Source organism: Apis dorsata, unplaced genomic scaffold (assembly GCF_000469605.1).
Source record: "Apis dorsata unplaced genomic scaffold, Apis dorsata 1.3 scaffold_667, whole genome shotgun sequence".
In the NCBI taxonomy this organism is placed as follows: domain Eukaryota; kingdom Metazoa; phylum Arthropoda; class Insecta; order Hymenoptera; family Apidae; genus Apis; species Apis dorsata.
The window spans coordinates 402,733-419,034 of record NW_006263852.1 but is presented as its reverse complement, the minus strand read 5'-3'; the positions used below and the strand labels follow the sequence as shown (position 1 = coordinate 419,034).

At 39.5% G+C, this 16,302-nt stretch overlaps 1 protein-coding gene across 2 annotated transcripts in view; it reads right to left on the bottom strand.

Moving 5' to 3' along the window:
* Positions 1-865: 865 nt before the first annotated feature.
* Positions 866-16,302, bottom strand: part of LOC102679032 (serine-rich adhesin for platelets-like) — a 60,266-nt gene continuing 44,829 nt past the window's right edge. For both annotated transcript variants that reach the window (XM_031513562.1, XM_006622190.2), the window contains exons 7-18: positions 14,328-15,728; positions 13,947-14,102; positions 7,431-11,174; positions 5,762-5,935; positions 5,544-5,624; positions 5,125-5,304; positions 4,450-5,007; positions 4,301-4,369; positions 2,401-3,193; positions 2,073-2,284; positions 1,319-1,639; positions 866-937 (exon numbers count right to left, since the gene is read on the bottom strand). In XM_031513562.1, the coding sequence (XP_031369422.1) occupies positions 869-937; positions 1,319-1,639; positions 2,073-2,284; positions 2,401-3,193; positions 4,301-4,369; positions 4,450-5,007; positions 5,125-5,304; positions 5,544-5,624; positions 5,762-5,935; positions 7,431-11,174; positions 13,947-14,102; positions 14,328-15,728 (7,758 nt within the window). In that variant the 3' untranslated portion in view covers positions 866-868. The remainder of the gene's footprint in view (positions 938-1,318; positions 1,640-2,072; positions 2,285-2,400; positions 3,194-4,300; positions 4,370-4,449; positions 5,008-5,124; positions 5,305-5,543; positions 5,625-5,761; positions 5,936-7,430; positions 11,175-13,946; positions 14,103-14,327; positions 15,729-16,302) is intronic.

Here is a 16,302-nt window from a genome sequence, read left to right as displayed (position 1 = left end):
GCGGATCGTCACTGTCTCGCGAGTCGTGACGAGGCGCGTCGTCCCCCCCTCCCGATTAATTACCTTAATTGCGACGAACGTTACGAATGTCTCAAAGAGGCAGCCGTCGAGGACGAGGGGGAAGTCGTACGGCTTTTACCCCCATGAAACGTTCGCAAGGCGTCGAGACGGTACTCGCGTCGCAGATCCGAGGATTCTCGAGTGTTGATTTTTCTCGTCGATGCAGAGGAGAATCTCTTTGACGATAGATAGTATCCACGCTTAAAACACGGAGCGTTTTGAGATCGTTGCTCGACTCTCGTTGGAGGAAGAATTTTAATCGAGTGAATTTTTGAGAATAAATTTTTGCGAAAGTAAATAAATTTTTGAGAGAAATTACGAGTATAAAAATATAATGATAAAATTTGGATATAATCTTTCGAGAATATTTCGAATGTTTTCGTTCATTTGCGTTTCTATGATTATTTAAATAAATGTTTTTGTTTTTGGAGAATATTAAAAATTTCTTTGAAACTGGAATAACTCCGTGTTTTAAGAATTAATATTAAGTCACAGTTAATATTTATCATGCCCGCTATTAGCTAGATTGATTAAATTAAAATATTCATCAACAATAATTATAAGTAATAACAGGATAAAACTCGATGAATTTCCAAGCAAATACTTAATCTGCCGATAATATTTCCTAAAAATACCTCTGTAAGTTGACAGTGAATACTTATCCAAAGTATCATTCCACTTTTCAAAGTAAAACTATAAATCGTTCTAAATTATCACATTTGTTGTGTCATTCTAAATTTTGATAGATTTCTGCGAATTAATTTCTTTCATTCCATAGACTGTTTGTAATTTTTCCATTCCATTATCTTTATCCCATCACTTCGGATACAATTCTGGTGCCGTTTCTGACAAGCGATTGCAATTGTTGAGCAGCTCCCTGAAACATAAAGAGGGAAATACTGCATTATTTATATAAGAAAAAAATTTAAATTTTTGGACTAAAACTCAAGCAAAAATATAATATTACAAATACATTTCTATCTGAATAAAACCCATTATTTAATTTTGTCAAAAGTATCTGTATATCTTCTAGTAATTATGAAAACAAGTAACCAATATTAATTAATAATTCTAATAATTTTTCTAATCAAAAAAACCAATTTCATAAATATTCATTTTCTAATTTCTCTACATATAACAATAATCACAATTCAATTTTATATATCCCGTCTCTTCCTCTATTGTCCATCCACCAAGCAAACCAATAAAAAATTAGAATAATCAAGATTTTAATTTTAATAACCACAATACAACTTACGCTTATCGCTGCACCGAGAAATTGGCTGAACGCTCTGGTAGCACCGAATAACGCGCTATTTCCAGAATTATCGCCTCCACCGGGCGACTGTGCCGGGGTACCGTAATTGGAGAAGGAGCTGAAGAGGGATGGTGGATACGTGGAGCTCGGCGACCAGGTTGTTGTGCGTATCCTTGGTGCCGAGGTTGGTCTCGGTGTCACCGTCTTTTTCGTGGTGTCGGTAGGTCGGGTTGCACCACTCGATGCCGGCCTTGTCGTAATTGTCGCCGACTTGGCCGCTGTGGACTCGGTCGGAGCAGAGGTGACACTCTGCCCAAGGCCCTGTTACAAGACGAGCAATTATTTTCTTTCATCGCGCCTCGCTCTTTGTTGCCTCGCGCTTCGCCCTTGCGATTCGATTAAAGTATTCGCCTCGAGCCTCGAAATTCTCCAATTTGTTGGAGAATTATATTACATCGTTAAATTTATTTTTTCTTTTTTTTTTTTTTTTGCGACTTTGATTTTTATTGGGGTTCGAGTTAGTTGAATAATTTGATTTTTCGATCAAACCTTTAGAATTTCGAGTTTTGATTGTTGAAAATTTTATTTCAGAATTCCATTTTAATTCAAAAATCTTTTTTCAATCTTATTGAAAAATTCAAACTTAAATAAATAATTTGATATTTACTTATAATTAGTAATTGTTTTTCTTATTTAATGCCGATATTTCTGTTACGTTTAAAAATATAAGAAGTATTTCATCGATGAAACTCACCGCCAGCTGCAATTGTTCCCTGATATTAGTGGCCGGAGTCGATGGTTCTATTCCTTGGGCCTTTAACAAAGCCGCCAACAAAGCAGCGTTACTGATTTCTGTCGTCGATGATGGCATTGTTGTTGTTAAACCTCGACCGTTCAAAATTGCTCTTAAGAAGGATTCATCATCTTGAGTTAACTTTGTCTTCTTCGAGGAACCAGCCTTATTATCTGTAATAAAACGGAACGATATAATAACAATGATCAATTGTTCTAATAAATTTCAAAATTACAGCAATTCCAGAGTTTAAACAATTTTTTACACGAGATATTCAATTAAAACTCACCTTGCTCAACAGCACGCAGAAGCTCAACCAAGAATTTTGCATCTTCTTCAGGAGAATAGGTTGACGTCACCACGTTAGGCAATCGAGGATTTGGATTATTGATCAATGGTTTCTTCGTTGTAGATATTGGAATCGACGAGGCCACCGACTTATCCTCTACGATCGAATTCGGACTGCTCACTTGAATTTTCGAAATGTCCACAGTTTTCAAAGTTGTGGCGGAAGGAGCAGTTATCGTTTCTGATCTCTGCGTAGTTTGAATCGGTTTTGGAGTGATATTAACGGACTTTGGCGCCGTCTTTACAGATTTAGCCTTCACAGGTTTAGGAGTCGTCGTTGATGCGAATAAACCTCCACCGAAAAGAGTCTGCCATAGAAGACTGCCAAAGCCTAATGGCGCTTGAGTGGTGGTGGTCCTAGGTCGAGGAGTGGTCACTGATTTAATGGTTACAGGAGCTTTAGTGGTGCTTATCTGAGTAATTTTGGCCGTGCTCGATGCAGAAACTGTATTTGTTTCCACATCTTTTTTGCCGGTCGTGGTTATAACTGGTTTCCAAGTCAATTGCTCGGGTGTCGAACCACTTATTATCGATTTTTGACCGGTTGATTTCTGTGTCTGTGCAGTCTTCCACGTGGTTGTTGTAGTGGTCGATGATGGAGACAAATCAATCACTATTGGCCTCGAAGTAGATGCGGATTCGAAAATTGAATTTGGCGTAGCATTTTCAATACTTATAGCTTTCGGCGCTCGAGTTGATCCTTGTCCTGCTTGGTTCAATGCTAGAGACAAGATCTGGAAATGCAGTATAAAATAAAATAGAAATAAGACACTTCTTTTTAAAACACCTTGTATATTTTAATTCTAAAATTATTTGGATTCCTTTAATTAATTATCCTTTTTCATTCCATCCATTGATCAATCTAAAGTGAATCCTATTACAAAAAAAAAGAAAATCGCATAACTTCTCATTTATTCGATCCACAAAAATTTATAATTTTCAAAATTCGTATCATAATTACAATCAAATATTGAATTACAAAATCCAGCGAAATACTCAAGTAATCGCAAAAACGGAAGAAGAAAACAAAATCTTAATCTTATATATCCTTCCTTTCGAAGCAAGATTAATTGTATTTTACAGATGCCGCGTCTACTGCTAATAGCTTTATTTACAAACGATGATATAAAAGCCTTTATTGCTGTTATATTAATGTCATCCATCCGCGGCGCGTTAAGCTCCGCATCGACGGTCAACGTTATCGAGAGATGACATATCGGACAACTGTTGCGCGGAATAGAGAAGGCCGTTGGCAAGGTTGTTCCAGTCCATTCACCGTTGCTGTTCGATCGTATATGTGATTGCGATCGGCGTAGATCCATCATTACGTCTTTCCAAGAAGGGCGTGACTAAAGATAATCCGCGAGATCTAACGAATTTTTATTCTCGCGTTCGATTTTCTCATAGTCGATTGCGATTTTATTTATTATAGGAGCGGAGGGAACGCGAGAAAGGAGATTCGGTTGAAAAGGGAGGAAAAAGAGGATCGGGGCACGAACGCGTTAGAAACAAAGTACAGTTCGTTGCACAGTTGTGCAAAGGAGTGAAAGGATAGCGTTGCACAGCGTTTGCATAGCGACTCGTTCCTCGATTTTCTCGCCGTAGATCGAACGATAATTGCGTATACTGTTCTGGCGAGGATCGCGTTTATTGGTTCAATGATAATTCCGCTTCTTCTAATTCTGTATCATTATATTTTATGCGAAAGAAATGATTTGGAGGAAGATTATACCTTTTTTTGTTGTGATTATTTTCTTTTTTGTCAAGCCTATTTATTATATATACGGAAAACGATGCGAAAAATGTAAAAATATCGAAATAATATTGCATTTGTTACTTACCTTATTTGCTAAGAGCTGTTCGACTTGGGTGAGTGTTCTCTGAGTGCTGTTCCGTGAATCATTCTGTAACTATACAAAAAAAATTATAAAATTATTAAACTGTAAATATGTTATTAAATGTAATTAATCAAAAAAATTGATATACTCACCAATGAATTCAAGAAAACTAAATCATCGATCGAGGTACCAAAAGCATTTTGCTGTGGCCGATTTAATAAATTCATCATTTGTACATTCGTTTGAGAAGTTTGTGTTGCTGTTGCAGACTGTGAAGTAGATGCAGTTGTTGTAGTTGTTGGTTCCCTTGTAGTTGTCGTCGATGCCATTGTGGTTATAGTTGTTGTTGTTGTTGTGGGTGCCATTGTAGTTGTAGTTGTTGTAGTTGGTGCCATTGTAGTTGTAGTTGTTGTAGTTGGTGCCATTGTAGTTGTAGTTGTAGTTGGTGCCATTGTAGTTGTACTAGTAGTAGTTGTTGGTGCCATTGTGGTTGTGGTTGTTGTCATTGGTGGCAATGTAGTGGTGGTAGTACTACTACTAGTAGTAGAAATAGGAGTCGTTGATGTAATAGGCGTTGTTACTGGCGGTGGTGGAATAGTTCCTATGTTGCCTCTTGGAACACCAATCACGCTAGAAAATGGAGTGAAAACCTCGACGTATGGATTGATTGGACGTGGCAAGGCTGGATTATTCGATTCCAATGTGTCCTCCTGAGAAAGAAGTAAAAAATGAATTTATAAAATAAATTTCAAGAAATTTCAAAGCATAATAAATAAGCTTCGTAAATTTTTAAGTTTATTCTCAAGAAGATGAAATTTATTACAAACCAACGTATTTGATGCTACTGATGCGGTTATAACCGGCGAGGATGTAGTAATACCAAAGATTTGATCCAAAGGATCTCTCCATGGAAATCCAGGAGGGGCTGTGACTTGATTTCCTGGCTGATTATTCAAAAGATTATCAAATGATGGAACCGAAGGTGATGGACCGACATTTGCGGCACTCTAAGTAACATAACAAACAGAAGAAATGAACAAGAAATAAATAAATTTCAAAATCATCTTCACAAACAACGAAAGAAAATAAAACTAATTAATAATTATTGATACATCTATCTTTAAGATTTTTTAACATATTTAAAAAAAATATCCCAAAAATTCTTTTTATAAATATATCCTCGATAAAACAAGCAAGGAAAAGACTCGAAAGTCGTTTAATTCCTTTCGTTTTGGTTTTAACTTACAGCTACCGAATTTATATTCACACTGAGAGCGCGTGGGTTAGCGGTGGAAGCCCCATTGGTCCAATAATTGACGAACTTGTCCTGAAACATTCGACGTTGTTCTTTTTTTTTTTTTCTTTCCTTTTACTTTTTTCCCCTTTGCAGAGATATGTTGCAGCGCTGAAAGAATCAGCCGCGGCGTCGTTGTAAATCATGTTCTGTCTTTCTTCCTTTCTTACCTGTCCGATGTACACGGAGCTGCGTTGACCTCCGGCCTCTTTCGTCCTGGTGGCCTCGTCCCTCTCTCGATCTTGGACGATACGACCGCCCTGCAAAACGGTCGGCGGTCGACCGGTACTTACTATCGGCGTCACCGATGCTGTCCCCATTTGCGTATTCAGCAGGGCATTGCTCTAAACAATGCGAAATCGTAAACGTTATCTCTTAAACGTTTCTAAAAGTTAGTTACAGTATCTCTGAAGATGATACGTGAGATCAATAGCGAAAGTTTGATCGATCGTTCTGAATTATTCAAATATTTTGAAAATTAAAGTATTGGATAGATAACAGATAAGTTTTGTGGATAGAGATATTTTCTTTCATTTATATGGAATATAATTGTTGTGGAGAATTTGATAAAAAAGGTACGGATTATATTTTGTGATGAAATAAGCCGTCATATTTTGGGTCAGATAAGAATTTGCAATAGTGGTATTTATATTTCTGAAATGAAAAATATTTATAATTGGATTATAATTTTATTGTTGTATCGAGTAAGATACAAAATAAATGGATCAATGGAACGATGGATCAATATTTCGCTAAGCTCGATCACGTGTAATTTAATTATTGGGGATGAATGACGAGTGAAAACGAGGTATTTTCGCAATCCTAATCCTATAAGAGTGAAGAGTTTATCGAATACCATTTATAAAAGTGTTAATTTCATTTTCTATTCTTTTTTCTTTTCCTTCTCTGTTATGGATGTTATGGATACTTTCGATTTTTAAGTTATTGTAATTTTGAATTGACGAAAAGAAATATAAAATATATAATATTTTTGATACTATTGTAACATTAAGTGCGTTTCAACATTACGTGCGCGGTGCATAAAAAAAACAAACATGCGATATATAATGTACAAATTATTTACAAATATACAACGAAGAATTATAATATAATATTGTTTACTCTGAAAAATTAAAAGGTTTTATCAAAAATAGAAAAAAAAAAAAAAAGAAAAAAGAAATAAAATAACAAGATACATTGGAAAAGGCATTTGATAAATTCTTTTGACGAATTCTTTTGATAAAACCGAATCAAACGAATTATTTTAAAACAAGACATTTGTATAATATAATTAATAAACACGAAGTTGGAAAATTAGTACACTACTACAAAAAATCTACTTCAACAAAACCAAAGCGTTAAACAAGAAGCAAGTACACATGTGCCATTGTGAACATAAAAATTACATCAACATTGAGAGACATTAAAAAAAAACACATTCAAAAATATAATACATCTATTAATAAATTGAAAAGTAAAATAAAATAATCTAAAATAAAATAAAAAATTACTAGAAATTCTAAGGAATTTTAAAAAATCGTTCATAAACTTTGTCAATGGACATTCACAAAATAAATTCATATTCATAAAAATATTATTAAATTTTCCTATTCTAAGAAGATTACAACAATCTCATAAAACCTCTAAATCCGAAATATCTAAAGCACTTACATGCAATAACCACTATATTAAAAAAATTCTCCAATTTTATGCAACAATGACACATTTATTCCATGTTTGATTCGAAAAGAGGCAAAAGTGAGACGCGTTTCGAACGACTCGTATCGACAACCGATGGCTTAACGATCGATGATGATGAACAGGCGGAATAAGAGATACCATTTCGTTGGTGCTAGCAGGGGTACCAAGTGGCCCCGTATTATCGGGTCCACCTCCATTAGGGCCGACGATCGCGTTACCAGTAAGGCCAAGATCAACGGTGCCGGGACTTTGGACGTTTCTCATCGGTTCAGCGACAGGTATACCGTTATTATAGTACACAGGGCCTCGATACTGATTGTAAGTGCCTTGGTTAGCCTGGTTATAATACGGTCTGGGTGGTGGCCTGTTAGTGGTAGTTGTAGTGCTAAGTGAGAACACAACCTCGACCGGGCTCCTAGGTGGATCCGGTATTATCGTTCCATTCGGGAATTTCCGGACCAGCCTCCCGTCCGGGAAGATACCGAATATCACGTACGGGCTGTCCACGTTCCTAGCGTCGATCAGGTTGTCCTCTGGCCGTTTCCTCACGATCGTTTTATTCGGATAAATCCCGTACACCAGGTAATCTCGAAGAGGAGCCTTGGTGGTCGAGCTCAGGCTGAAGCGTGGCGCTGGTGTCAATCTGCTGCCACCGAATCGACCCAGGTACGGCGTCGTGGCGGTCTGAGAAGACGGAGTGGCCGAAGGACTCGTCGATGATGCGATCGTCGTCGCAGCACTAGTCGTTTGAGTCGTTTCAGTACTTTCAGGAGCCATACTCGTGGCGTCGTTCGTACCACCTTGGCCATTGGTCACCGACGACACGGTGGTCGTGGTTTCCGTCGTCGAAGTGGATCCAGTTTCGGTGGAGATCAGATTCTCTTCTATATTGACAGTGGTGGTCGGAACCGTGGTAGTAGTCTCCGTCACCGGGGTGACGGTGAACACGTCCATTCTCGTTGTTTGAGGCGTGGACGTTCCACCGTCAGCAACGCGTTCTGTACTCGTCATCGTGGTCGTGGTCATGGTCGTCGTGGTCACGGTCATCGTGGTCATAGTCGTCGTGTCGACCGAAGACGAAACGGTCGAGTCGGTGGGAAGGGACGAGGAAGCGGAGGATTCGAATGTGGATGATGGGACGGTCGAGGAATCTTGGGTCGTGGGAGTAGTGATCTCGGTCGTTTGGCCGACTCCTGAACCTGCCGTCCCTTGGGCGGTTGTTGATGTCGTATCCTGGAAACGGGCAAGAATAATTGGAGTTTCGTTCTCGGGGTTGGGGGTTGTTTGGGGGACGCTTGTTGTTTCGTTATTAATTTCCGTGGCGGGCATTGGACTCGGTATTAGCGGAGGGGGCTGGTTAGTAGTTACTCCCGTGTCATCCGTGGAATTAACATCCTGGGCGGTTGTAATCGGTGGCGTGGTGGCTTCGAGGGTTTCGTTATCAGTGGTTTCGCTCACAGTCACAGGTGCCAACTGCGTTGTCGTGGACATTGCTTGGTTAGTTTCCACATTTTCTACGCCGTTTACGGTTTCGATCGAGTCTACGCCAGGTGCCATTGTAGTTTGCTCTGTGTTCGTATCGAGGGATGTCGATGGTGTGGTGGTGATCGTATTTACAGAGGGAAGTGTGGTTACGTCGGATTGATTAGTACTTGTCTCTGTCACAAGCTGCGGTACAGTTGTGAAACTGGTTAATGGCACAGTGGTTTCTACGGGTCCGGTGGTGGTAATCTCGGTTGTTGTTCGAAGACCAGTCGTCGTGATTAAATCGAACGTGTTAGTGGTTAGTTGAAAATTCGTGGTAGATATCGTTTCTGAATTTTGTGTACTGGTGGTGGTTGTCTGTGGCCGGGTCATGGTAGTTTCAAGACCATTTTCGAACGATTCTGTATTCGACTGAGTGATTCGTGGTCCGATCTCGGTCGTAAATGAGGGAGTCGTTGACTCTACGATTTGAGCAAAAGATTCTAATGCGGTTCCGTTCGTTTGTACACTTTCTACCTCATTATCGACGCTAAACACGTTTCGAGGGGTGGTTATAGACGTGTCTGACGAATTTTCAGAAGATACCGTTGTTGTGACGGAATTTGCGAAGTCCACTTCGTTCTGAGAAGGGTCAACCGAGAATATGGTAGATGTTGACTCTATGCTTTCTGTCGTCACGTCTGGGGAAACGGACGTCGATTCTGCAGCTTCGGTTGTACTGAGTTGTACAACATTCGACAAACTCGGACTGTCTACCTCGTTTTCCAAACTAGACGTGTCGTTTAAATTTTGCCCTGCTGTCATTTGTTCGTTCATCTCTTCCGAAAAGAGTGTCTTGGCAATGGACATTAACTCTGTTAATAAAGTATCGTTGGTGGAAGTGATCGTCGATGAAGTGGTTACTTCAACGTCTAATTGGGGAGTCGTTGAACTGTTCGAATCACCTACGGTTGTAGAATCTGTGTTCGAAATTGTCTGAGAGTCTTGTGTAACTATTGTTATTGTTGTTGTTGGTGGTGTTGTGGTTGTGACTACATTCATATCGTCCCGCGTATTGGCTTCTTGAATGGGTGACGAGGTAGTGATTGAACCTACTGCGCTCTGAGTGCTCATTTCTTCACTTCTTAAACTCGATTGATCCATCGTGACGGACGACAAGGTAGTCGTTTCTTCCTTCATCTGCGACAAAGATTCCAAACTACGATTGTTACTCGCTTGATTCGATATCTCGGTCAACTCAACAGGGGAGAACGTGGTCGAATCCACGCTTGGTACCGTGGTAGACAGGCTGGCTTGCAATCGAGACAGAATATCTTGTGCAAAATCTATCAACCTGTTTCGAATCGTGGACACAGGTATCGCCGTGGTCGTCTCTACGTCGATCATATTACTCGAATCTGCTTCTGTCGTGGGAGCATCGGTCGAGCTGGGATCGGTTGTCTGAGTGGCAATCGTATCAGAGAAGGGTATGGTATTAGTCTCGGGATTTTTGAACGTGCTCGACATGGTGGTAACAGTGCTGGTCTCCGTTGTATCCTGCGAAACTCCTATCGTCGTCGATGAAACATCACCGACGGTTGACGTTAACTGTTCCGTACTTTGCGCATCATTGCTACCAACAGTGGAACTCTCCTCGAGTCGAATAGCAGGTTGGGGCGCAGAACTAATCATAGGAGTCGTGGACACAGGATTCATAGTGGTCATGGCAGTCGTAGTCGCAGAAATATCCGTGGATGAACTTACGAGTTCCTGAGTGCTCGAACTACCATTATCTACCATTGCAGGGGTCTGGGTGTCTTCCGCGCCTCCCACGCTCGTCGTCGTTGCATCTGCAACCCGTGAGACCGTCTCTGTAGTGGTCTGCTCGGTCACGGACATGGAATCGCCGCCCGTGGAAATCTGTTCCCCGGTGGAGGACGAATCTGTACTCGTGGAAACTTGCTCGGTACTGGGGAACGATTCTGTGCTGGTGGAGGTCGGTTGTTCGGTACTAGAGGACGGTTCTGTGCTCGTGAAAACCGGTTCGGTCGTCGAAGGGGTTTCAGGGGCTCCTGTGGTTACCGCGGGGGTGGAGTTCTCCGTGTCCTCGGGTAATCTCGGGGTCTGTGTGCTGTCCTGAATAGTGTTCGAGGTGGTGTCTGGGGTCTGTGGGCCGGTTGTCGCTACGGTGGGGCTTGTCGCGTCATTGTTAGCATTATCGCCGGTGATGTTAACGGCGGTGGCGTTAGAGTCTACCTGGGGAACCATGCCAACTTGTCGTCCCTCTTGCTGTTGCCCGCTCATGTTTCTCAGTAACTGTTCGTTCCTGATGCTGGCCGACTCCAACGCCTGATAAAGGGTCAAGAATTTCGACTGGCCAGGATTCGAGACATCGATGGGTGGTGCCGAACCAGTGTTCTAGAAACAAAAATTTTGTGCGTGCAAGGTGCTGTACAATACTATTATACACCGTATTGAAACAGGTATACGTGCTCTACGAGTGGTTCGACACTTTTCTTCTACGAAGTGGCTCCTCTCTGTTATTCTACGGTTTTTACGTTGTGTTCAACGCTTATCATGATCGGATGATATTTACAATGGAATCGTAAAAACACGCATGTTGTTCGTTCTTTCCAAGAATTTAGATTATGTTGGTGTTATGAATGAATGAAGTAGTTTTAATGCGCAAATTTATTGTTTATTGTTTGGCGGAGATTGATCGGGTCTCGTAATTGAGTGAGCATACACCATCTCTTGGTAAAGTTATGAACTAGGCACGGAAGAGGAGAAACCGAGGTTGCCTTAATACACTTAAGAAACACTGGTATTCAGTAAAGGCGAGGTAGAAACTCGTTCCTCGGGCAAAGGATCGTTTATAGAGACTGGCTTGCCCGTTCACTTCTATTTTTTCCTTTTTATCGGGATTTCTCATAGCTATTAATCCTCTCTCATAGAGGTCTCCAGTGATATGTCTTCAACAATGTTGAGATTGGATAAAATCGAGATGCGATTCCATTTAACAATTCAATTTCAAATATTCTCGATATTGAAAAACAGGATCAAGATAGGAATTAATTCGAAAATAACGTGTATATCTTTTTTAAATATTTGCATGTTAATGTTAATTATCTATATTGATATATAATTAATTTAAAATTTGGATTTTTTAAAGATTTGTTACAAAAAATCAAAGATCAAGATTGCAACAAGGAAAAATTAATTTGTGACCTTAAGTTGCGTATTTTTTTTTTCTTTTTTTGTCTTTGATCCACCTACATGTCCCAGATACCATTCACGTTAAGACAGTTTTAATGCATGCTTGTACGCGTTACGCAGCATCCATTTACTTTCACTCGTTATTACCTCGAACACTATGAAACGTACGAATCACGAAAATTTGCCTATGTAATCGGTATGTGCTCGAATTAGAAAGTCGAGTCTCGTTACGTATTCAAATGTAATGTAACATTTACTCGGTTGAAGAGTAACTTCAATGTTTATTCAATTTTCATAATTACGTGAATATAATCATGAGAGTATTCATTGAAGATGAAATCGTACAAAAGAATGAATATTCGCTATAATATTTTACGTATTTTACTTTATAATATTTCTCAAATATTATAAATTTTAATTATATTTTATGTTTGAAAAAATACGATGTTAAAAGAAATAAGAAATATTTAAGCAATATAGATTTTAAATTTAATGCTTTTACTGTAAAATGTAATTTTGTAATTCGTCGTTTCATAAGTGTAATAACAAACATTTTGTAATTCACTCAGTTATAATAAATAATGTATATAAAATTACAATGATAAATTAGAAATGCATCTATGTCAAACAATGTGGAACAAGGCAGTAAATATTTAACAATCTTAACGTACACATGCAAATATTATGTAGGAACATAACACATAAAATAGAGATAGAACTTTTGTGAAAAAATTAATTTCAATTGTATTTAAGTTTTTCAATTATTATTTTTTAATATCCACTAGAGATCTTGAAAATGATATACTTAAACTAAAATTGATAAAAAAAAAATTGGTTAATACTCCTCAATATTATATTTTTTTTATCTTAACACAATAATTGCAATAATTAAAAGAATAAATAAATGGTCTCTTTTGAATAAGAACGAACAACTGCATGTCGCGTGCGATCCAAGAACCAGAACATTTATTACCAAAAATATATATATATATATATTTATAATCTTGTATAACACAGTATCATGGTAATAAGTATCTGTACACATTAGTAAATGCAAACCCATTAAAACGAGTAACATATATTATAATAACTAAACGTTATTAATGGTTATTACACTTCAACACAAATTAATGATTATTATACTTTTTTGTTCATTTTCTTGTATTACTTATATCTTTTTTTTTTCTTTTTTTATACTTCAATTATATCTAACAATATCTAATATGAAAAGAAATATAAAAATCACATTAGAATGTATGGAATGGACAAGAAACAGATGTAATATATTTAATATTATTAATATTTGAAACGAAAGCTCGATATACGACAATCTTTCACGAACAATGAAACACTGAAAAACATTAATGGAATAGAAAAATGATTAATAATCATTAGTAATCACATCGAACGAAATACATTTCGAATGATATTAGTTCAACGCAGATTATTCGTATCGATGTCATTAGAATCGAGACTTCCGGACGGAGTTGTGATGACACCAATGTGATCGGTCCACGATGGTGGTGCGACTGCCCCGATCTCCTCGGCTACCTTCGTCGTGAAAACCTTTTAAGCACAGAAAAAACGACCACACTAACTCACTGTTAACTACAACTTTCTTCTGCCACGTAATCTTACCTCGATAATCATCGTCACGATCCATTTCTTTCACATACGACCTTCCATTATTCTCTAATTCTATTTTACAACTTTCTTTTATTAAGATTATTATATCGTCATTATATTACTATATACATTCTATTACTAAAAATAGTATTTTTAATATTTTCTATTTAAAATTTAACTTATTCTTAATCGTTATTAACTGCTAATATTATTATTATTCGAATTTTTTGCAAAATGCAAAATTGTTTAATCTCTTTATAATTTTTATATAAACTTTCTTTTTATTTAGTTGTTTGTTAGTACTTCCTGAATGTTTTTTAAATACTTTTTTAAGGTTCAATATCTTACCTCTATAGGTGTAACTGGTGTAGTCGATGAACTAGTGACAGATGGCACAGTGGGCTGATAAATGTTATTTTGTTTCCTGACAAACAATTCCGCTCCTTTGTATCTCGCGCTAAAACGGGGTGGTTGTCCATTAGGGGTGATTCTCGGAGAGGAATTCTGTTCAAAAACGAAACGACTGGTTATTACAAAATTGAGTGTCAAATTTATTAAACGAGCATAAATAACACATGTACAATTTTTTAAATATACAATGTTCCATAATTAAACAATATTAAATAAAAATTTGTTCAAATCTACGATTATTTCATGCTCCAATGGCTGTTTTATTGCCATATATATTAATTATACGAGCAAAATTTAATTCAAGTAATCGATACTCACCGCATTGTTAACATTACTGTAAGATCCGGAGAACACAGGTGTCCTGTTACCAAGAGAGTTCAACAACGGTGCCACAGTGCTTCTTAATTGTTCCAACAGGGTGTTGTTCCCAGCAAGGATCGTGCTTTTCGTGGGATTGAAGATATTCGAGTTACCACTGTCTCCATTGCTGCTGCCGGTAATTCCTGACGTCTCTTGCGCCGATTCGTTCGCGATCCTCAAGTTCACCTGCGGTTCCTGCCCTACCGATCGAGAAGACACCGTCGATGTCTTCAACGTGGCATGATACTTTGCCGATCGAGGCGTGATGGCGACTCCTACACCATCTATCTTGGGAGTTGAGCCGACTAAAGTCGTCGGAACCTCGGAGTGTCTTCGATAGGTGGCGGTTCGAGGTCTAAATTCGACTTTCTTTGTTTGCGATTGCGGTCCCCCCGTTATCACGGATTTCGATTTATCATCGACAGACTTCACCGCCGATTTTTTCCTCGAATATCTACTAGTAGGTACCGATATTTCTGTGGTAATCGTAGGTTGATCGATTGTCGTTCTCTCGTCTAAGAATTTATCCTTGGTTCGCTTAATGTAACGAGGTCTGAACGTGGGCTTGCTCACGCCGCTACCAAACTTAGATTTCTTGCTAAGATCCTCTTCCTGAAACGCTTGCGATTTTCTTTGCGCGGACCCGTTCGATTTCTTAGACGTCGTGGAATCTTGCTCCACCGTCGTGGACTGTTCCTGCAATTTACTGTTACGCGATAGGTAAGATTTTTTCGGTTTGATAGTCGTTACAGATTCGATATCCTCGGCACGTCGGGTAGAATACAGCGAGACTTTGGCGTTCTTGCTCGAGCTCTCTTCCCTCGATTTCTTCCCTCCACGAGCGTTGCCTGGACGAATCCTCGTCGAATCGATCGTTGTCGCCGCTCCCTCTTCCGCGAAACCGATGATCGACGGATTCGTGTAAGGTAAGTTCGCGTAAGGTTTGGTCGTTTCCTCTATTGGTGTCTCTTCGACCGAGATCGAGGTAACTATTTGCTCGCCGATGATCCGCCCTTTCTTTAAATTGTACGGTCTTCCTGTGACCTTGGAAGAATCCTCGACACCTTTCCTCGGACTAGAAAGTTTCGAGGCTTTCACGCTCGCCTCTTCCCAAGAGGTCTGTAAAGGGGTCGAAGCCCTATTTCGGCCCCCCGTTGCCTTTGGCTTGGCATATTTGGCGACCTTGCTCGTCTCATCGACCACCGGCACGCCGGTTGGCTTCGGTTTGCTGAAAGAGGAGGCCGTGGTTGCGTCGAGATCATTCTCCTCGATGTTCAACTCTGGCTTCACTAACCTCCTAGCCAGCTCCAACTTCATCCTCGATCTTTCAGCGAACAGAGAGGCCGATGATTTTTTCACCTGAAAGGGTCGTTCAAACAGCTCCGTTTTAGGATAGTGGTAAACCGCTATCGAGGCTAAAGCCGGATCCGGAAGCTCGAGCGGGGACTCTGTTAGTGTGCCACGGTCTCGACGGGCATTCCATCGACAGGAGACGTTCTCAAGGTCGCTCGGGAAGCATACACTCACGACAGGTCGGGGAACGAAGGTAGGTGGTTGTGGTGGTTCGATTAAGGGAAGACGACATAGAGCGCGGCCGTTATTTTCCTACATGAAGAATAGGAGCTTGAGGAAGCGCAGAAACGAGACGATCCAGGCCGCCATTTGGCTCGTAACGAGCTCGAGCCACGATTTCACTGTACTGGACAACAACTGGAAATGTTTAATCAATGTTTGTTATAAGATCAGACTCAAGACGAGGCTGCTATGGTTTTGGTTTTGATTTTGAGTGCAGAAGAGAGAGAAAAAGAGAGAGAGAGAGCGAGAGGTGTGAACACGATTGTTCATTTTGTGTGAACGATCCAAGGGGTGGGCGGTGACAATGCGCGGCTCTGACTAATCGATGTGATGAAAAATTAAAATAATGCAAGCCTGA